The sequence below is a fragment of the Actinia tenebrosa genome, unplaced genomic scaffold (genome assembly GCF_029948245.1).
Source record: "Actinia tenebrosa isolate PJP-AT-01 unplaced genomic scaffold, QUT_ActTen_1.0 PGA_scaffold1__47_contigs__length_23844297, whole genome shotgun sequence".
Lineage (NCBI taxonomy): Eukaryota > Metazoa > Cnidaria > Anthozoa > Actiniaria > Actiniidae > Actinia > Actinia tenebrosa.
This window is the reverse complement of record NW_028292578.1, coordinates 16820942-16842260: the sequence shown is the minus strand read 5'-3', so window position 1 is coordinate 16842260 and position 21319 is coordinate 16820942. Positions and strand designations below refer to the sequence as shown.

The 21319-nt window shown below is 36.5% G+C and overlaps 2 protein-coding genes across 2 annotated transcripts; both read left to right on the top strand.

Moving 5' to 3' along the window:
- Positions 1 to 60: 60 nt before the first annotated feature.
- On the top strand, positions 61 to 15720 carry LOC116290462 (exportin-2). Its single transcript, XM_031697492.2, has 32 exons — positions 61 to 286; positions 920 to 1065; positions 1320 to 1365; positions 1814 to 1869; positions 1986 to 2051; positions 2315 to 2394; positions 2491 to 2581; positions 3243 to 3350; positions 4021 to 4113; positions 4550 to 4642; positions 4981 to 5055; positions 5670 to 5799; positions 6136 to 6201; positions 6540 to 6649; positions 7127 to 7219; positions 7426 to 7510; positions 8203 to 8264; positions 8581 to 8717; positions 9168 to 9271; positions 9468 to 9565; positions 9808 to 9866; positions 10679 to 10770; positions 11241 to 11363; positions 11681 to 11760; positions 11986 to 12083; positions 12501 to 12586; positions 12741 to 12822; positions 12909 to 12957; positions 13353 to 13447; positions 13807 to 13904; positions 14416 to 14549; positions 14859 to 15720. Exons 1-32 carry the CDS (start codon positions 211 to 213, stop codon positions 14946 to 14948), a joined length of 2901 nt encoding a protein of 966 aa, XP_031553352.1. The 5' UTR covers positions 61 to 210; the 3' UTR covers positions 14949 to 15720.
- A 3491-nt stretch (positions 15721 to 19211) lies between these two features.
- On the top strand, positions 19212 to 21032 carry LOC116290472 (uncharacterized). The gene is made up of 3 exons (XM_031697506.2): positions 19212 to 19479; positions 19550 to 19987; positions 20331 to 21032. The coding sequence occupies exons 1-3, from the start codon at positions 19346 to 19348 to the stop codon at positions 20758 to 20760; spliced, it is 1002 nt and encodes a 333-aa protein (XP_031553366.1). The 5' UTR covers positions 19212 to 19345; the 3' UTR covers positions 20761 to 21032.
- The last annotated feature ends 287 nt before the right edge of the window (positions 21033 to 21319 follow it).

Here is a 21319-nt window from a genome sequence, read left to right as displayed (position 1 = left end):
GTATCCCTGTGTTGACCTGGTTCCATAGGCAGCACACGTGATCAGCTCGGTAGATCCCGCTCAAAGTCTTGACATTTCAAAACGTGAGCTAAAAAGACTAAAAAGATCTTCATTCAAAACTTCAACGTTTAATTCACTTTGGCATTCGCCAATCGAACTCTGAACCACCATAAAGGATTCTGCATGTTGTATTAAAGACTTCTGTTCAAAATGGACTCGGATTTACAGACCCTTGTGGGATATTTGCAGCAGACGTTGTCTCCCGACACAACGATAAGAAAACAGGGTGAGTTGAACGTTTATACGATTCGAAAAACTACTTCTCTACAACAAAATTTGCTTGTTTAACATACTTTTGTGGATTAATGAACACTTTACAGGGCTTAACGAAAGAACTACACATCATTTTAGAATTAGTTTGGCTAACTTTTTGTTTGTGTCGACTTGTACAAGCTTTCTTGGAAATTTGTACAAATAATCTTGATTAGATTACTACGAAACATGGCGAAAACGAGTCGATCTGACAAAGAGATGTTGATTAGATAAATAGTGTACGAGTATTTAAACTAAAATTTTAAATGTTACATGGTTGAAACCTAGATAATCAGAATGTACGTAACTTATGTACGTAACTTTAGAGATTAACATACTTTTTTGGGTGTTAGCAGAGTGTAAGTCATATATACCGTAAATCTTTGTGCATGACAAGTGAAGTATATCACGGAAGTGGTCTAAAATTAAACATCTTTCCCTTCCTATCCCTCTGTTCCCTTCCCTTCGTTTTCCTTTCACAGTAGCCCTCCTTAGCCAACTCAAAATTCATTTCCCTTGCTCTCCTCTTTCACCTTAGAGGAGCAGAATAGTAGATGAATGCATTGGCACTTGAGTAACTTTTTTTTATTCCTCTGTGTTTGTATAGCTGAGAAGTTTCTTGAATCAGTGGAGGGAACACCTAACTTTGCTATTATGTTGCTAAAGATCACAAACAATCAGAATGTGGATATGACCATAAGAGTGTGTGCTACCGTTACATTTAAAAACATGGTTAAAAGATGCTGGAGAATTGTAAGTAATAGCTTACAAAGTATGATTTATATTACGAAGAATAGGCCATTTTCAAATTCATATTATATTAGTTTGTCCCTTAACAGTCTCATTTGCCCAGAGTTGGTCTCATTTCAGTATTAGAATGTTCGCAAAGTAAAGTAAGGATTGCACAACTTCAACAATACACTTTGAAATTTGAATATTCTGCAGGAATTAATTAAGACTATAACCTCTAAAATTATTAAAAGTTATTTATTTATTAAAATTAATAGATTGAAGGAGAACCAATTAAAATAAATGAAGCAGATAGAGCTGCAGGTGAGCAATTTATTATTATATATATATATTATGCTTTTATCTAAGAAGATGACAGCTCCATCTTCCTATCCCATTTTCATAGTTCGGTAATGGGCTTTCAGAATAAGCTGGCTGTTGCAGGAGCTCTGGCGATTGCTTTGAAGTTAACCTCCAGCTACTTTTTCTTTTCTATTAAATACCTTCTGTTCTTTGCATCGGATCACAGCCAGCTACTTCTGACTTATAATCCACCTACACCAAAACATTCTGAAAGCCCTGGCATTGACCTCTAATGTAGCTCTGTAACTCTAAATGTCTTGGTTTTTGACATCTGAAAATCTGCAAAATAACTAGACTCAGAGCATTGATATTACATGTATGATGGCTAAAAAGCAGAAGTCTGGAATGAGTGGTATAGTAATTTTCATATCTCCTAGTTAATGAGATTTTTTCATTCTTCTATCTGTAGTGAAAAGAGAAATAGTTGATTTAATGCTGAAGAGTCCAGAGAAACTGCAAAAACAGGTACACTACATGTAGAAAGAAACTCTTTCTTGAATAAAACCCTATAAATATTGATATACTGTACCATGACTATAAATGTTTTTTTTACAATAATTTGGTGCTTGATGTTTGTTTAGTTAAGTGATGCTATCAGTATCATTGGACATGAAGATTTTCCAAAGAAATGGGACACCCTTTTACCTGTAAGTAGTACTTAGTACTTGTTTTTATCTCCATTAATTTGGATGGGGGGGGGGGGGGGGGGGGCACATGCACATGCCCGCCTGAAAGTTTGCTTTCATGTGGATTTGGCAGGAAAATGATACAAAGCCCCCTCTATAGACTGATGAGACCTTCCTACATTCCTAATCTTCATTACTCATTCCATTTCCCATTTGTTCTTTTTCTATTTATTTTAATATCTCTGAAAGGTTTGTTAATAAATATTTCACATCTATTTTATTAGGAAATGGTCAAGAGACTTGAAAGTGGTGATTTTCACATCATTAATGGAGTCCTAGTCACTGCACACTCTTTATTTAAAAGGTTTGTTTTAGCCAATAATTCAAAATATATTTTCATCCCACTTCATGTTGTATACTCAGTAATGTATTTTGCCTTGCATTAATTATTTATCCTCAGGTATCGGCACGAGTTCAAATCACAAGAGCTTTGGGAGGAAATCAAGTTAGTTTTGGAACAGTTCGCTCAGCCACTAACAAACCTGTTCAAGGTACTGTAACAATAATCTAGAAATATTTAAACTTTAGTTATTTTCTATCAGTATTTAAAGTAAAGTTAGATCTATATATCGACGTAAAGAGAGATATATATATCACAATTACAGCAGATTTTATTACTTTCTGGGGAGTGCATAATAAAACTCTGATTGAATTTATGCTTTTTAGTTGGTGACTGGTCATAACCCCCCATTTGAGGACCATTCATTATTTAAGTTAGAAGAGGGGGGGGGGGGGGTGAGAGGAGAAAATGGGAGGCCCTAAAAACTTTTTAGTGGAAAATGGGGGGCTTTGAAAGGTCAAAAGGAGGATTGGGAGGATGTTTTAAACGATTGAAGGAGGTACGTGAAAAACATGAATGCTATTAGGTATCCTGGGGTCTGGAAAAGTTTTTACATCAAAAACATTTCCCCTCTCATCCCCCACCCCCCCTCCTTCTTACATAAATGATGACTGGTCCCTTACATGACCCCCTATGCCAAGACCCCTCCCAATATGCAATGACTCTGCTAACCATTTCATATATATTTATACTATTGCTCTTGGATTGGTCGTATTTTGTGAAGTCATGCGATGTATGGGTGACCATGAAGTTGGTGAGGAGAAAGACCGTGCTCTTTAGTCTATAGGCTTCAACATGTTTTATGTTTTTAGGCCATTTTGGAGAATGCAAATAAATGTGGTGGGGATCACAAGACTCTACAAGTTATCTTCAGCTCTATTCTTCTTATATGCAAGCTTTTCTACAGTCTAAACTTTCAGGTAAGCCCATTTAACTGGCAGACCTTAGTATGCAGTGGCCTGCAAAAAGATGTCCTGAAGTAGCATGTGCACTATACGTAAAATGCTAGAACAGTGGCAGAGATGCCCTTTTCACCTGCAGTGTTCTTAAATGTGCATAATCTTAAGAGGTTATGCTAAGATGGTACTATGTCCAAGCATTTTCACTGGCTCAGTTGTATCTTAGTGGTTGTGCTTAGATCAAGGGGTGCTGTCAATTCTCCAATGTGGCAGTGCTATGCATGTGCCAGGCTGTGTGCTCTGCCATTACAAAGATGTGCAAACTCTGCTCTAAAGAACTGATCCACAATAGTCTTTTCTTATGCAGCAGCCATGTTGCCTATTAAATAAGATTTTTGCCCAGCTAGCCATGCCTTCAAACACTTTAGGAAGAGTTTGCACAGCCGCAGAACACAGGATTTAATTCTCATGAGAATAAACATTGACTGCTGCATGACAAACAAGCTCGATTTTGTATACAGTCATTGGTTTAATTTTACATTTCCATGGTTAGTTGCCTAGTAACCTTGACTATATATCCAAAACTCCAGTCCGTCTAAATGAAAAGTGATCATTTAAAGGTTAATAAATCACCGCTGTATTCCAGAGAGATTTTCATTTAAATTGTTGCTCCTTGCAATTGTCTTGGCAGGATTTACCAGAGCATTTTGAGGACAACATGGAAGTTTGGATGAAGAATTTCCTCATACTGCTGTCACTTGACAACAAGATACTTGACCCAGAAGTAAGTCAACATCACTAATTATCAAGTCAAATATTTCTCACTGACTCTATCAATAATTCACCTTTTTGACGTTGACCCATGTGCCGTGAAATCAGGTTTTTTGTGTTTCCCATCATTCCCAGGGTGAAAAGAAAGAGAAAATAATAGTGACCAAGCAAAGATATATTTCATGCTATGTTATAAAGGACTACAATGTTTCATCTAACAAATGACCAACTGACTGGTTAATCTTCGTTATATTAAGGGGTACAAATTGATTAAAGGAAGTATGACTTCAAAAAAATTCTCGTCATATACTCTATCTGAGTACAATGACCTGAAAGTATATATAATTGTGCTACTGAACAGTGTGAAACCAGACCATCTCTTATCTCCAAATTTACCTCATTTTCAGCCTTTGAAACCATACTAATATTGCAATTTATTTTGATATCAGGATCGCGAAGATGCCAGCCTTCTGGAACTTGTCAAGTCACAAATTTGTGACAATGTTGCACTTTACGCCCAGAAATATGATGAAGAATTTGAGGTATACTTATCAATTATTACCGTGGATGTACGTAGTGTTTTCCCATTTCAGACCATGTGTCATTCCCTAGAGTATGTTTTCTTTGTTTAACAGTTGCACATTGAAAAGACACATAAATATGGATACAAGTTAAACATAGAATCTTATTCTCAAGAAAATGACATGTGGACTGAAATGGAAAAACATTTTATGTTAATGTACATGTAAAACAATGTAAAGAGGTCAATAATTGCCATGAAATATAGTCATTTATTGCAATAAAAAAAAACATTTTACCCATATTTTTGGAAAACTTGATCAAATCCAAAAAAAATCTTTCGAATCTTTTTTCTCTGTAGTCCTATCTCCCTGAATTTGTAAAAGCCATCTGGAACTTGCTAATAACAACAGGATCACACGTCAAGCATGATCTGGTAAGTTTAACTTTATTCTTTCAACCCATTTTAAACACATGAATGAGTGTTTTCCTCTATCTATCCTCTGGGCTATAATGTGCCTTGTTTTGTTCAAACCACATAATTTATGTTTAAATAAAAGCCATTATCATCTTCATTATCATTATTGTTATTACTATTATTATTATCATTATTATTATTATTATTATTATTATTATTATTATTATTATTATGGCAAGTTTTTTTTGTCTGTATATATCATGTTTACATTGACCAGCGGACTATTAGTCTAGGCTGGTTAAGTTCATCATTTTTTATAATCCTTTCTTCAGTTTATGCATATTCATAGAATTTCTTAACTATATTACAGTTCGGGCTTAAAATCCATTTCTGGCAGTGTTCTATAAGAAAGTTCACTTCCCTGTCTGTATTTTAAGTGTGTTCTTAGGTCTTTTCTTAGCTGTTCGTGATGTCCTGCAAGAAAGTCAAACACTATGTTAATAACTATGTTAAACACTATGTTAATGTTATTATTATTATTTTTATAATTATTATTATTATTACATCTCTTAGAAATGAATTAAATGGTTTATTAATGATCTTAATGTCTTAATTGTTTTTTCCAACCTTAGCTTGTTAGCAATGCCATCCAGTTCCTAGCCTCAGTAACTGAAAGGCCTAACTACAAGAACCTATTTGAAGCTCAAGACACCTTACAGAGTATTTGTGAAAAAGTGATTGTTCCCAACATGGAGTTCAGAGGTTGGTAATTAGATTTGGGAAATATAAGACAGTTTTTGCTTTTAAGATACTCAGATCTAGAGATGAGAGAATATGAGGCTAGCATCTAGGAAACCACAGCATAAAGCAGATTTGTTTTCAGGCCAGGTTCTCAAGTTTTCCAGCAGCATCCCAATAGACCTCTCCTGAATTAACTTGACTGACCACGAAACAATGGTTTGAAGTCAAGACTGGACTTTATCATTTTGTTCATCAAGTTCAACCTAGACTTGAAACCATTATTTTGTGGTCAGTCAAGCGAATTCGGGATAGGTCTATTGTGGTTAAAATCTTGATAGAATGATTCTTTACTTCCAGATGAAGATGAGGAGATATTTGAAGATAATCCAGAAGAATACATCAGACGAGATATAGAAGGATCAGGTATTGAATTTTATGCCCTATCAGACTGTATCTACAATGTTAAACTGTATTTACCATCTTCTTGCGAAATACTCTTATTCATGGGTCTCATAATGTGAATTCTTTGTCATGTAAAATGATTGTTCTGTTGCTACCACTCAACTTGGCTGCCATCACACGATGATGCAAGCCAAAACTCAGATGCTTGAGATAAAACTATAGACACCAAGTTTGTAGCATACGGAGTGCTGATATGAGTGGCATATACATTGAGTACTCCATGGCAATGCTGTGTGTCAAGTTGCCTGAATTTGTTGCTGGGAGTACTTCACCTTGTGACTGTTGCTTTTCTCTTTTAGATGTCGATACCAGAAGAAGAGCTGCATGTGACCTCGTGAGAGGCTTATCAAAGTTCCATGAACAACCAGTTACTGCTATATTTCATCATTATGTGATGGTATTGTTGGAGGTAAGATAATCTATAATCTAAATCCAGTGCATTTACCACTCCGGAGTGGATGGCCTTAAGAACAGGTGTTGCAACTTAATTGATAAGGCAGCTCATAAATTGAATTAGAATTAAGAAGTTGATTTTTGTGGTGGGAGGAAAAACCAGAGAACCTGGTTCTCAAAAGGCTCAAACCAGGTTGCATTAGTGAGAGGCAGAGGCGCATTAGCAGTCACTCTACCTGTGCTTCCCAATTTTTCTCATAAAATAACTGTTATGAAATCTTGCGTTCTGTAGAGATCCTAGTTGGTTCTCTCCTGTGCTTCAAGAGTTTTTCTCAGGGTTATCCAGTTTTCCTCCCTCCGTAAAAACTCAACTTCTAAATTTCAATTCGATCATGGAACAAGTGCCACAGGTTTGTTAGCCACTGGTTATTAAGTGCTTCACAGGTAAAACAAGGACCATTTTATTTATTTACACACTTCTTTTGTATGACAGCAATACCAGACATCCAATCAAAAGAACTGGAAGTCCAAGGATGCTGCTATCTTCCTAGTCACCTCACTGGCATCTAAAAAACAAACTGCAAAGGTATATTGTCCTCACCTTTTATTATTTTATTATTGCTCATAGATGACAAAAGCTACACTAAATGAATAAACAAATGAGAAAGGGAAGGGAAGAAAGTAAATGGAGGTTCAACATCTTTAATTAGAACCAATATAAGAATGATTCTTGGAAAAATTATGTCGTTAAGTTAAGATGACTACCTAAATTGTTGTACTTTGTACCTACAGCATGGCACCACAAAAGCAAGCGAGTTCTTCAACTTGCAGGACTTTTACACCAAATACATTTATCCTGAGCTTGAGAGAAAGAATGGTAAGATTTTGTACCATTAACCTTAACAAATATTTCATGATTTAGAGGAATATTGAAAGAAGTTTGATGTTGAGGAAGAGAAAAATGGGAGAAAACAATGGGAGAAAAAAAGTGGCTAACCAGTGGAAAGAATTTTTTTTTTAATTTCCATTTATAAAAAATGAGGATGAATCAAAATAAGTTGTTGTTGTTGTTGTTGTGGTTGTGGTAGTTATTGCCACAAAGCAGATTTCATGTGACTCTACTTGTACTCCATTGTGCATTGTCCAAGAATTATGATAAGATGAACGGTAACCTCCCAAAATATGATTGGCTGTTAATACCATACCAGGACCTTGTCAGAATGTACCATAAGCATTTCACGCTTGTATGAAATCATTCCTTCTAATTAAACCTTAATTCATCGGACTTACCGAATTTTGTTATCAACTTTTTTCCAATTCCATATTTTTTTGACATGCTTGGATTTATACTATTGAATATAACTCAAATCGTTAAACTTCTTATCAAATGAGTGATAATAGAGACTAGGGGTGTCATGGTTTATACTGGGGACGTCATGGTAGTACAGAATAGGGGTGCCGTGGTATGCAGGGGGGCGTCATGATGGAGTCATGACAAGGGGGCATCATGACTGTAATATATACCACCGACAGCATTATTAACTAAATTTATATTGCTTTAATCATCAGTTGACGAACATCCTGTCCTGAAGGCAGACTCCATTAAGTATGTTATAACATTTAGAAGTATGGTAAGTTAAACATTCCCGACAGTATTAGTACTTATTTCTTGGCTTTTATAGTGCCTTTCACATAACTTTTGATGACTGGATTCTGAAGTTCATTACAAAGTTCAAGTCTTGCTTTTGAAGTTCACCATGAAATTTGTTGCCGAACTTCAAATTTACTTTCTGCTTAAATTCAGCAATTCCATACAATCAACATTCAATGTTGAGCTATAGCAATGAAAGATTCTGTTAAGGCATGGTCTGTAAACCATGTAGTTGATTCTACTGGATTGCCAAAGTTACACAAGAAGTATAAAGTTGTTCCTTTATTTATTAACAGCTTTCTCGTGAGATATTAGTGAATACGATACCAATTCTAATGCAACACCTCAAGGCTAAAAGTATGGTTGTGCATACCTATGCTGCGCACTGCTTGGAGAGACTTCTTACACTCAAGAATCCTGGTGGAGGAGTACCGTAAGTAACCATGTGTGCAAAAATATACAGTATTAAGGGTGTAATTATTGCCTGCACAGTTCAGTCCTTCCCGTTTTCTGTCTTGGCAACCCAACCAATTGACTATGCTTCCATTTATCCATTCATCCATCCCTCTATCCCATACATCCATCGATCCATATGCATGACATCCATTCCATCCATCCATTCTATTTTATACCTCCATATATATTCATTTCATTTATCCATCCATTCAATCATTTCATGCTTCTCATCCATCCATCCTGTCTTTTTCCATCCATCTGCTGGCGATTCAATCATTCATGCATCCCATCCATCCTTTCTACCTTATCTATCCACATATTCATCCCATTCCATTCATCCACCCATCTATCTATCCATTCATTCATTCCATGTGTATTTATATTAAATATCGTAAATTAATCATACTTTTCATACATTATTTTTTAGAATAACTAAAGAAGAAGTTACTCCTATTGTCAATGACTTAATTCAGAATTTGTTTGGTACTCTCACCATACATGGCTCTGAGGAAAATGAATATGTCATGAAAGGTTTGAATAGACTTCTTTACCTTGTGCTATTTCAGACCACATACCATCCTTAAAGTCCATTTACACACTTCCCCCACAACTATCATGTGCAACATGCTTACACTAAGTTTTAGCGGTGTAAAACAGATGTAACCAAATGTTACTCTAAACAATACTACTTCTAATAGTCTACAACCTATGAATATATTTTCACCAGCAATAATGAGGACACTGTCCCTACTACAAGAAACCATTTTACCATTCCTGGATCCTGTTTTGCTTAAGATATCTGAAAAGCTTGTGTTAGTTGCAAAGGTAAGTACTTATTAGCCAAATTTGAGGCAAAAACTGGGTCGACTTAGCATTTCAGTGCATTATGGGATCATCTTAGGGAATGAAATAGACAACATCTTGGAAATGTCCAAAAACAGCCCCACAATGCACTGCAATGCTAACTTGCCACTGTTTTTTCCAGAATCTCTGAATGGCATATTACATAATGCATTATTAAATGGGAATATATTACTGTAGTAACTCAACTGTTTGTCACCTTTCAGAATCCCAGTAAGCCCCACTTTAACCATTACTTGTTTGAGAGTATTTGCTGTATGGTCAGGTATTGTTGGTTTTCTCTTTTTCTTACCTGTGTTACCAGTAATTATAATTATAGCCAGTGCATTCATATTAGTCTCATTATAAGTGCAATGGACAGTATTCCTTAGGGATCTAGATTCCATGCTCTGGTTGGTTCACTTGTTTTATGTTCACAACATTGCAGAAACTTAGTTTCCCTCACAGTATCTTTCTACACCCTGGTGAACGAAGTATTAATTTATTTTATGTAAAAATGAAATATCAATACAAGGATCATACAACACCCTAAAAAGTAGGGGTGGGCTTAGTAGCAGACTAGTGTACGCAAGACTAAAAACTGAGGGGCTAAGAATTGGAAATCTAGTAGAACTTATTAGCAAGAAGTGGGAAGTATACACCCTTGCCAGCCCCTCCCTATTCTTGGTCCCGCCCCTGGTCAGACATATGATAAAAAAAAAAGCCAAATACCTATAGCACTGGCACTTTTTAGCCCCTGTTTTGGTTGAGACAGTGTTTGCCATATTTAATGTGGCTGTTCTCCATTGATAGTCTTGTCAGTGTGAGAGATGCTAGATGGTGGATCATTGGTTGCCATGGTTACCTCCTTGCCATGCTTGAACTGGCACTTCCAGTACAGCTAGCTAAAGCACCTAATAGGAGATTTTATAGTTACACTTTTGCCATCAAACTTTTTTTTTGAGGTTGAGGCATTAATCCATTGAAGGCAATGGAGTGTAACTGTAACATCTGCTATTCCAAGCTCATCTTCACTGATGAGTTTGAAGTGATGTTATATTCTAATTTGACTAATAGTGTTCAATACTTTGTATACAGGACCACGTGTGCATCTAACCCTCAACTTGTTGCAAAGTTTGAGCTGGCCCTCTTTCCCATTTTCCAGGAAATCCTCAGCAATGATGTGACAGGTATGGTTTTTATGGTTTTCTACTGTTTCTCATACTATCATAAATTGGTCATAAATTAGGGGACTTAAGATTGCAAAATCTACAATGGTTACATCAGCCTAAAGCGTATATAACTTGCTTTTGGGGTTTTGTTCCTTCAAGGTCTGTCTTCCCTGTGGGTCAGTTGACTTAAATACTTTAATGCCTTAATACCTTGTTCCCATTGGTTTCTTTTATCTTATTCTATCATATAAACACTCCTTTCTACCACCTCTTTCTCTTTTACTCCGGCGAAGGACTAGCGTCTGAAACCTTTTTATCATTACTGTTTCATTAGAAACACCGACGCAGCTCACACTAGTTTTTAGCTAGTTATATCTACTTTAATGTCTTGGCATTGCTGTCTTAGATTTTGCAAATCTTAATTTCAGTGGCTGTTTTAATGTCATTTATTCATTTATGTTCCTGATCTTTATTGTTTTTCTATTTAGAATTCCTACCTTATGTATTCCAAGTGTTATCGCTGTTGCTGGAGATTCGACTGGATGACATTCCTGAACCATATATGCAGCTTTTCCCATTATTGCTGACTCCTTTACTATGGGAACGTACAGGTACTTCAGTAGTAGCCTCATTTCAGTGTTAACATATTCACAAGTACCAGCAGTTAAGTGTGTTTCATGCCGGAACAATCAAGTATTTTTAAGCAAAATTGATGCTACCACTCAGCAACAGATATTTGAAACTGGATTATTGAAAATTATTTGCCAAAGGCAAAGTGAATATTGGGAATATTTATAGAGGCACAAGTCTTTGAACAGCAAGGTAATTATTCCTCATATTCACTAAGCCTTAGGTGAATAACCCCAATCACAGCACACAAAACTCTTTAATTATACTAATTAATAATATACTCTCTTATGACTGGCAGGGAATATTCCACCGTTAGTGAGGCTGTTACAGGCTTATATCCAAAAGGGCAGTAAGCTGATAATAGCTAGTAACAGTTTGGTAAGATTAATTTTATTACCCATTAGAATCAAAATGTTGTGTTCTCAAAGCAGCTAAGTGTAGATTAATTGACCAATAATGGTCCACCAATGGATTGATCTAGACATGGCGGCTGGACATTGTTGATAACTGCTGTTTATTGAGGCAGCTGGACCAACCATTGCTGATCACCATTGATAATAGGGACTTTAAGCATCAGTATTGTCAAGTGTTTTCTTTCTTCAGGATGCTATTCTGGGTGTGTTTCAAAAGCTTATTGCATCAAAATTGAATGACCATGAAGGATTCTATTTACTGAGTAGTATGGTTGAAAACATGGACAGGTGAGTGTAATACTTAGCTAAACTGTTTTATGGAAAGGGATTATTCTTATGGAATTAAATGTGGAGTAGCAGTAGTGCGCTTGTCTCTCACCTCTGGGGTCTTGATAACCAAACTCTGCATTATATCTCTCCCTTGATTCATGGAATTTTCTCTGAGTTCTCAGGTTTTTTCCCTCTGCAAAAACTAACAAGCTAAATTCCAATTTGATCTGGAAATTAGTCATGTCCTGATTTTGATCAGCCCAGAGGCTGTTTCAGGGTTCAATTTATGAGTGAGCAATCACCTGAATTGAACCAGGCACCAATCTTCACAGGGCTTTTTATTTTCATCATAGCCAGAATTAACCTGACATGCTTGGCTTGCAATTTCGTATCCCTAAGAAATAATTTTAACTTTATGATTTGATCTTGTTCAAGGGTGGTCCTTGTCAACTACATACCTAAAATCTTCATATTGCTTTTCCATCGCCTTCAGAGCTCCAAGACTACAAAATTTGTCAAAGGTAAGTTTGATTGAAATTTTGTCACCTCCTGTCTAGAACTCCTCTCCTCTCCTCTCCTCTCCTCTCCTCTCCTCTCCTCTCCTCTCCTCTCCTCTCCACACTACTTATTAGTATTAGAAAAAGGTTTCAAATAACTATAATTTTGCATCAATAGGTCTTCTTGAGTTTTTCTGTTTATATGCTGTCAAGAACACTGGGACAGACCTCATTGATATTGTTGATGGCATTCAACCAAAGTAAGTTATGTTCTATTCTCAAACGAAAATTAATTATCACCATCTTCCACACTGACAACAATTTTTACAAATTCTTATTTTTACAGACTATTTGGGACAATAATTGAAAAGTATTTCATCCCTGATATTCAGAAGGTATCAAAATAAGAAATGCATTTGTTTTGTAACAACTTGAATAATAAGACTAATTAATGCCCCCCAACAATCTATCAACACTGGTATAAGCCATGCTGACAACATACCCTCCACAGTCCCCCTCCACCCACTGACAAAACTACTTATACCCTATTAACAACCTACGGATACCCTATTAACAACCAAGTGATACCCTACTAACAACCTGCTGACACCCTACAGACAATATATAGTGCCCTACAGCCAAGCTACTGTTATCCTATTGACAACCTACCAAAACCCTACCAACACTGATTTAGGGGTCATGTTGTTTGCTGTTACTTAGATTTTAGATATTCATTTATGTAAAGAAGAGTGTGGATAAGTAAAAGGAATATATTTTTACATCCACTCAGGTCTCAGGTGACATGGAAAGAAAAATATGTGCTGTGGGTATAACCAAACTACTGTGTGAACCAACAGCAACTTGGTCAAGATATCCAGATCACTGGTAAGAATTAGTTGAGGCTTTGAATTTTTTTCTGTTTTCTAGAAGAATTCAGTTGCCTTCATTTCTGCTGTCAACCATGCATACAGGGATTTCCAAGGCAAGGAGTCTTTATCCCTCACCCCCACCCCTCCCCTCCCCCCACCCCTAACAATATTCCCTTGCCAGTTAGGCACCCAACTCAAAACTATATTCCACTGTCCCTGGCATTTCAAAGATAACTAAAGGACTAAATGCTCCCTTAATACCTCTTGAGTCTGTAGCATGATTCATTTGGTAGTATGGGAATGGTCCATTGTAATGTAAAATTCTGCTTTTATAGAAAATTTGTTGCTAATTTTGCATTTTGGTTGGCTTTTTAGGGGCCGGTTACTACAAGCATTGATTCAAGTATTTGAACTTCCAAAAGATGATTCTGTTCCAGATGATGAGCACTTTATTGAGATAGAGGACACACCAGGTACGAAAGTAGCCTTCTAATGCTTCAAAAATAAAGACTTTTTAAAAAAAACTCAGAGTGGGACTGAATGAGAAGAGAACGAGTCATCTGAAGCTGCTTTATTTGGATAATGTCCCATTCATTTACCCATCCATCCACATATCTATTAATCCACCCATCCATGCAGGCATCCATTACATCATCCACCCACCCACCCATCTATCCATCCAACTTCCCATCTATCCATTTGTACTCCCATCCATTTATTTATCCAATCATCCATTCCTTCACCCTACCATTTTTCACGCATCCATCCTTTTCCATCAATCACTCCATTCATCCATCAATTCGTCCATCCATCCATTTATTCAAGATTATTGCCTTATTTTTCTTTTCTTCCTTATTCCTCCTACCTTCTTTCCTTCTTTTTTTTTTTACACTATCTAGTTATTCAATAAAATAATGGGTACCATTCTACACTGGCTTGATGTCATGTTTAAAATCCATAACAATTTTGATTTCCTCCCGACAGGATATCAGACAGCTTACTCCAAGTTAATATATGCTGGTAAAAATGAGAATGATCCGTTTGGAGGAGGCATTCCCAATGCTAAACTGTATCTAGTCCAGTCACTGGTGACTCTTTCACAGGCAAACCCAGGAAAGGTAACATTTGGTATAATCACCACAATTTCCTGGAAATCACTAGTAAAACTTAATTTGGATTTTCTACTTATTTGCAACATTCTCTTACTAGATTTTCCTCGTATGGCTACCTTTTTTCAAACTTCAGTGAGATTTGTAGTCAAACAGTTAACAACACATTCACCTTGCTTTACAACAAACCATCCTGGGATATTTCCATTACATGTCCACTACAAATCCAACTTAAATTTGAAAAATGCAGAGCTGTAGGAATTCTACTGTAAAGCTTTGAAAATTAATCTTAAACTCATGGCTTGTCAATTTTCGTAGGTAATGCCAATTATAACTGAAAAACTGCATCAGGATGCCGTTACATTCTTACAGAAATACCTACAAGAAGCAGGTTTAGGTTTGAGCTGATGCAGCTACCTTGAAAATGCTACTTAAAAACTTTGACCTCAAGAAGGAAGGAAGTAGGGAAGTAAGATGAGGAAAAGACTCTGGGAATCCTGACTAGACCAGAATATTTGTGTGTTGGGACAAAAGGTTTAACTGTAACCTGAAATGGGAGAAGTTTGATATAAAGTTTGCAGAACTAAGAAAAAGCAATAGAAATATTAGTAAAATGTTTATGTACTGAAACACTTAACTTTATAGGTTAAGATAACTGAGATAACACAACACTTCATGTAATATTTCAAAGCCTCCAATATCGGACTGGACAAGATTTCAAGTCCAAGCAATAATTAGTTACAGTCCAAGGCAAAGCCAAGGACTGGAACTAATTGCGCGGACTTGAAATCTCGTCCAGTCCGATATTGGAGGCTTTGAAATGACTTCTCATGCTCATTAATTATTTGACTTGGAGTAGCTGGAACAAAATTAATTCAGTCCTAGTTCATTGCAGTTACTACAGAATCTTTTCTTAGTTTCCAGTAGCATCATGTGGTCCAAATACATCAATGGGATTGGCTCCTTTCCTCATAAATAATGAGTAAGAGAAAGATATTTCATAATTATTAGTGTGTATTTTACTGGTAAATGTAACACTCTGTAACAAAGGTTCTGCTTGTATTGCCACAGTACTTAGCATTCATCATGTCAAATTTTGTAATATCTATGATTATTCGTACAACCAAGATTGCTTATTGTCTTTGATAGGACAGAACAAATAAAATAGTATTTAACTTACTGCAGTGAACCTCAAAATCCTCTATCTGCCATTTGAAGGGGAAGCCTTCACCTTACAGCACACACTTTTCTCAAACTGGCCTTGACCACTCAAGGTCCATGTTGTTGCCACAAGAAAATTACTGATCTATGCCACTTAACATGGTGATGAAAGATTTTCCAAACATGCCTCCTTCAATTTGTACTTTTTGTAATGTAAAAACATCATATCATTGATCCACTTTTTCTACAAAGCTTTTGCTGTTGTATCACAGCGTGGGACAATCACAACAGAGCTAGGCTCCAAAGCCCAAAGATCGAATTAGAATTTAGAAGTTGATTTTTGAGTAGGGAGGAAAACAGGAGAACCCGGAGAAAAACCCTCGAAGCACAGGAGAGAAACAACAAACAACTCTACTCACATACGACATCGAGATCGGCAGGACTCGAACTCGGGCCGCATTGGTAAGAGGCGGCACATTATCAGCGCACGTCACCGGTACTTCCCTTTTGACTCAAACATATCATTACATGAACTTTTTATAGCAAATCAATGCATGCAAATGGTCAATATCACTGATCCAACTTTTGATACAAGTTGTAAATGATCAAACTCAAACACATCATAACATGAACTCTTTATTGCCTTACACTAGGGATTCACCTTAGAAATAATATTACCTTAGTATTCACAAACTATTTTACAAAAATAATACATTTAAATCCCTAGGAATAATCTTAATCTTATATTTTGCAGTTGCAAGACCTTTGGTAAGTGTTTATAAACATTTCTTTTCGTATGCTTAAAGTATAAATGTCAAATGACAAGAGCAGTCTTACGAATCATTTCACTGCCAAATTTCATTTGTTGCAGAGTGGGAAAAGATTTACGGCATGTATTTTTTGAAAATTATTACTTTTTTCACAGAACTTGGAAAAGAAATTAGATCTTTCCTGAATTTGCTTCAGTAAAAATGTATCAACCTTCTATGTCGAGGTTGGACCTGATAAAAAAATGCAAATGTATGAAAACATGAAGTCCAACCTTGGTACGACTGTTTATTGGTCACTTGAGCAAACAGGCCTTTTGCAACAGTCACGTACTGATATATGACTTTACTAATGAATCAATTCAGCTCAAGGTACCTTGGGGAAGGCTCTGCTGGATGGCAAACAAACTTTAAATTGTTTCGTATCTTGAAATTGAAGGTATCTCATAAGGGGAAAAAAAGTATTTTTGAAAAGGTTTTGGATGCGACATTAGTAATTCAGCAAAAAATCTTTAAATAAAGGAAGTCCAATTTTTTTGCCATCCAGTAACAATCACGTGTCAATCTATTGCAAAAGGGCTATTGGGAAAGGTATATGAGTGTTTGCACGCAATCTCTCATTGGAGTGATTTTAATTCGCCTGCGAAAGAATAGTCAACATCATACATATTAGTAGTAGACACTAATTTCATTGTTTTCTTTTGTGTTTTCTTTGACTGCTAGTCACTAATAGGCCCTTTGCAGCTAAACAATCATGTGCTGATTAATTCACTGAGAGCAAATGAATGAACATCTTGATTCCCATGGGTGAAATTTACTAGACTGCAAACAAACTTTCTACAACCGCTTTCGAGAGATCGTAATAAAACTGCATTTCGTAACACACTGGATACACATGTTTTCATTCAGTTCTTTACAAGTAGCTAAAAAGAATCACCAATTTAATATAAAAACAAAAATTTTGCAGTCCAGTACAGACACGTGACCGTTAGCTGCAAAGGGCCTATTGTACAGCTTTGTTTCACGTGCCAAATAAATACACGTGCCAAGTAATACATTCAAATTTACAGAAACTAGCATAGCATTCAGACGATTGAGTAGAGTTGATCCGATAGATCAATGATAATATTTTTTATAAAAAAGAAAAAGCAGTAGCATAAATTCAAAGCCAGAAAGTGGGAGGCGGCTTATTCTTGAAGCCCTGCACACATTTCCAAGCTGAAATTTCCATTTTCAGTAGTGATGAATTTTGGAACAATTTATACTCTTATACTCAATTTGTCAGAATACCACTCCATGCAAATCGTTGCATCATTGCAAAAGCACAGGCAATTTTCTCTTCTCCTTTCCCATTAAATGGACCCTCTTATGACAACTATGTATGGCATCTACGTCTTTATGGCACAAATTCTAAATCAAAAGAAACTCATCTGCCATCCATTGTGGTTGCCAAACCGTTTTCTAGTCGAATTCTTTTAGCGATTTAACCTTTTCTTGAGTATGAAATTGTACTTGAATTGTACTTTAAGACTACAGACGTCAAAATCAAATTTTCGTGATCTTCAACGTTGAGAGAGCTATAATTTATGCCTAATCCAATCCAGAAGCTGAGTTAAGATTTAAGGTACGTAATCAAAGACTTTGCTACTTGTAGATGGAATAAAATGGAACATAATTACAGGATCCTGGTTTTATTTTCGAATTTGAAATCATCCACATTGAATCATAATTTTCCATGGTTTTCTTCGAACGTCGTAAAGCTTTGGATTTGGTGGCCAACGATTAATGAAAATTCACTGAAAGAGTAGACATTCAAAGTAAGTACGTACGTACGTTCTTTTTTAATGACTCCACGCATAGTTTCTGGAGGTCTTTATCTTGTCTTGTATATGACTAAATCATTACGAAGTTTGTCGAACAAGTTTGTGTGGTTTGATCGCCGTTCGGTAACATCAGCTGTTTTATGGTGGACATATTATTCTGAGCTCTACCGCCCAGAAATCAATGCTACGTCGAACATTCAGAAAAGAATAAGCAGTTCCCAAGTCCACTGTAGCATATTAGAAAGACTGCAGCGATGAACACGACAGTACAAATGGTACACGGGCGTCTTTCGAGGAAGAAACTTGCCAGATATAACGTCATAAACATTGAATAATTATTCAACATAAACGGGTTCATAGGCCTTGGAATAAGCAACAGAGGCAAAAGCCACTGTAGGCAATACATCTTAGTTGTTCTTTCTGGCAGCCAAGTGTTTATGATGTGAGAAAATTCTGGTGGAAAGGTTGGAAAAGACTTTTGAATGTGACTGTATTGATTTGGTCCAAGATGGACGCCATTACTGTTTGACCTTCTGGTATTTTTGGAATATGACGTCTCGTCTATCACGTGGTACAATAAACAACACCACAGGAATCCCAGTAAAGGGGTGCCAAGAGTGAAATGAAAAATGAAAATCTCCCTTGATTTCAGTATTGGAAAATGGGAATCAATATTCTGGAAGAACGGGCATATAAGAGTAAGAGCTCTTATATTCTGGAAGTTTTCTTTATGGCGGATGGCCCTAAAATTTCTAGAAGCCTCTGGTCATGAAGAACTGAGAGACATCAATTTTGAGATGTGGACAATCTTTAACTCATGGATACTCAAAGCGAAGAAGCTAATCCATGGGAAATGAGGCGTAGCCGCACCAAATAAGTACATTTTCCCGCGCATTTTTGTGGTTAGTGAACCGGAAATGACGACACAACCAATGCAGCGAAAACAAAAACATCAAGCAACCGAGTCTAGCGTCGAGTCCGGCATCCACAATATTTGATTTATCTGTTCATCTGATGATAAGCTTGGCTTAGTTTCCACCATTTTCTTCGCGTGATGTCTTGCTCGAGAAAGTTGTTCTTCAAGCGTTTGGTACTTGATGCTTTACGACCTTCAAGGGTTGTACAACGCCAGAAATTTATAGTCCGCCATGTTCTTGACAAAGCCTTCAGTAGTTCTTCCAGTTCAGGGTATTTGAATCATTAAGGTTTTGTGCATTCCTCATTTATTTATCGTAATCCTGTTTCTATTTATTTGTAGTACTAAAGAGAAAAAATCGGATGACCACAACCATGTCCGCCTAAACATTTCTTCAACTTTGCTTCTAAATGACAATGTCCCAATCCCTCGTTTTGGTTTAGGTGTGTACGACATTGACCCAAAACAAACCAAACAAGCTGTTCTTTGGGCTTTAGAAAGCGGCTATAGACAGATCGATACAGCCGCTAGATATAATAACGAAAAGTGTGTGGGACAAGCCATCAAAGAAAGTAAACTAAACAGAGAAGAATTATTTGTGGTGACCAAGGTTTACCATGTTGATCATGGATATGACGAGACTTTGAGGGCTTTTGACAAGAGTCTGAATTTTCTTGGCCTTGATTTCGTAGATTTGTATCTCATTCATTTCCCCGTTCCTGGTAGTGTGGTTCAAACATGGAAAGCTATGATCAAATTAAAAGAAATTGGACTCATCCGGTAAGCTCATCTTTCTTTTCTTCTTCCTTCTTTAATATATTTGATGCCATACTTCATAAATTATACTTGTCGAACATAATATATTCACAGCGGTATACATGTCAAATAATTAACGGAATCTCCCCTTATGTGTTGTTCCAGAAAATATTCATACCCCCACTACGGAGGAACTTCCAATTTTTTTCCATACAAATCTTGTAATTTTGTTTTTTCTGACCCCCCTCCCATCCAGAATTTCCAATTCCCTCTTTGGGTGGGGTATGGATATTTTCTGGAACTACAAAGTACATGATTCATTTATGTATAATCAATTACATATTACATATCTTTCCAATTTCCACAGATCAATTGGTGTATCAAACTTTAACATCCATCACCTTGAAGCACTCAGTCAGGAAAGTTCTGTCATCCCATCTGTCAATCAAATTGAAGTACACCCTTACCTTCAGGAGAGACGGTTAGTGGACTACTGCAAGGAAAAAGGAATAGCAGTACAAGTATACTCACCTCTGACGAGAGGTAAAAAGCTAAATGATCCTGTTCTAAAAGGGATAGCAAAGGAATGCAATAGAAGTCCAGCTCAAGTACTGCTAAGATGGTGCATCCAGAAGGGTTTTATTTGCATCCCTAAGTCATTTCATTATGATCGCATCAAGGAAAATATAGAGATTTTTGAGTTTAAGATTGAACAGCCACACATGAATATGTTGGATGGATTAGATGAAGGGTTTAGAACTGGAAGAGATAAGATCTTGTCACCATGGGATGGATAGAAGTGAAACAAAATTTTCATATTTACTGTTCTGTTATGTCATCAGTTTCTTACCTCTACGGCTGAGTTCATAATGTATGGCAGAGGGGGGGGGGCAGGTGAAATCTTTAAATGACAAAAAAATTCTTAACACCCCCCCCCCCCCTTGAAGTCTCCAAAAAAAATTTTTTAAATCATTTTTATTTAATAGCTATCCCCCCAGGCAATCTCTCGTAGCTTCTTCTAAAATTTTTGCATCTCCACAATTCTCAGAAAAAATTTTTCAAGCCCCCATTTTACTGGTAAAAAACCTAAATATTACCTGCCCCCCCCCCCCCCCCCCCGTCATACATTATGAACGCAGCCTACCCCTGGGCATGTTGCTATTGCGCGCATGTTTCAAAGTGGATAACGCTATTTATTTCACAGGGATAAATTATTTGTACCAATAATATTTTCCAAGTTTGACTCAAGGTGCATTCTGGTCTAGCTTGGGTATGAACAACATTATGTAAAGCATTGCCAAGCAATAAATGTTTGTACAAGAACAAACCTTATAATGCCAGGATACATATTGCTCA

What these genes read in the sequence shown, in the direction of transcription:
- LOC116290462 (XM_031697492.2), top strand. Translation starts at nt 211, where the DNA reads ATGGACTCGGATTTACAGACCCTTGTGGGATATTTGCAGCAGACGTTG. An exon ending in CAGAGAAACTGCAAAAACAG is followed by an intron (nt 1,870 to 1,985) that starts GTACACTACATG and finishes ATGTTTGTTTAG; the next exon opens with TTAAGTGATGCTATCAGTAT. An exon ending in TCTACAGTCTAAACTTTCAG is followed by an intron (nt 3,351 to 4,020) that starts GTAAGCCCATTT and finishes TTGTCTTGGCAG; the next exon opens with GATTTACCAGAGCATTTTGA.
- LOC116290472 (XM_031697506.2), top strand. Translation starts at nt 19,346, where the DNA reads ATGTCTTGCTCGAGAAAGTTGTTCTTCAAGCGTTTGGTACTTGATGCT. An exon ending in AGTAGTTCTTCCAGTTCAGG is followed by an intron (nt 19,480 to 19,549) that starts GTATTTGAATCA and finishes ATTTATTTGTAG; the next exon opens with TACTAAAGAGAAAAAATCGG. An exon ending in AAAGAAATTGGACTCATCCG is followed by an intron (nt 19,988 to 20,330) that starts GTAAGCTCATCT and finishes CAATTTCCACAG; the next exon opens with ATCAATTGGTGTATCAAACT.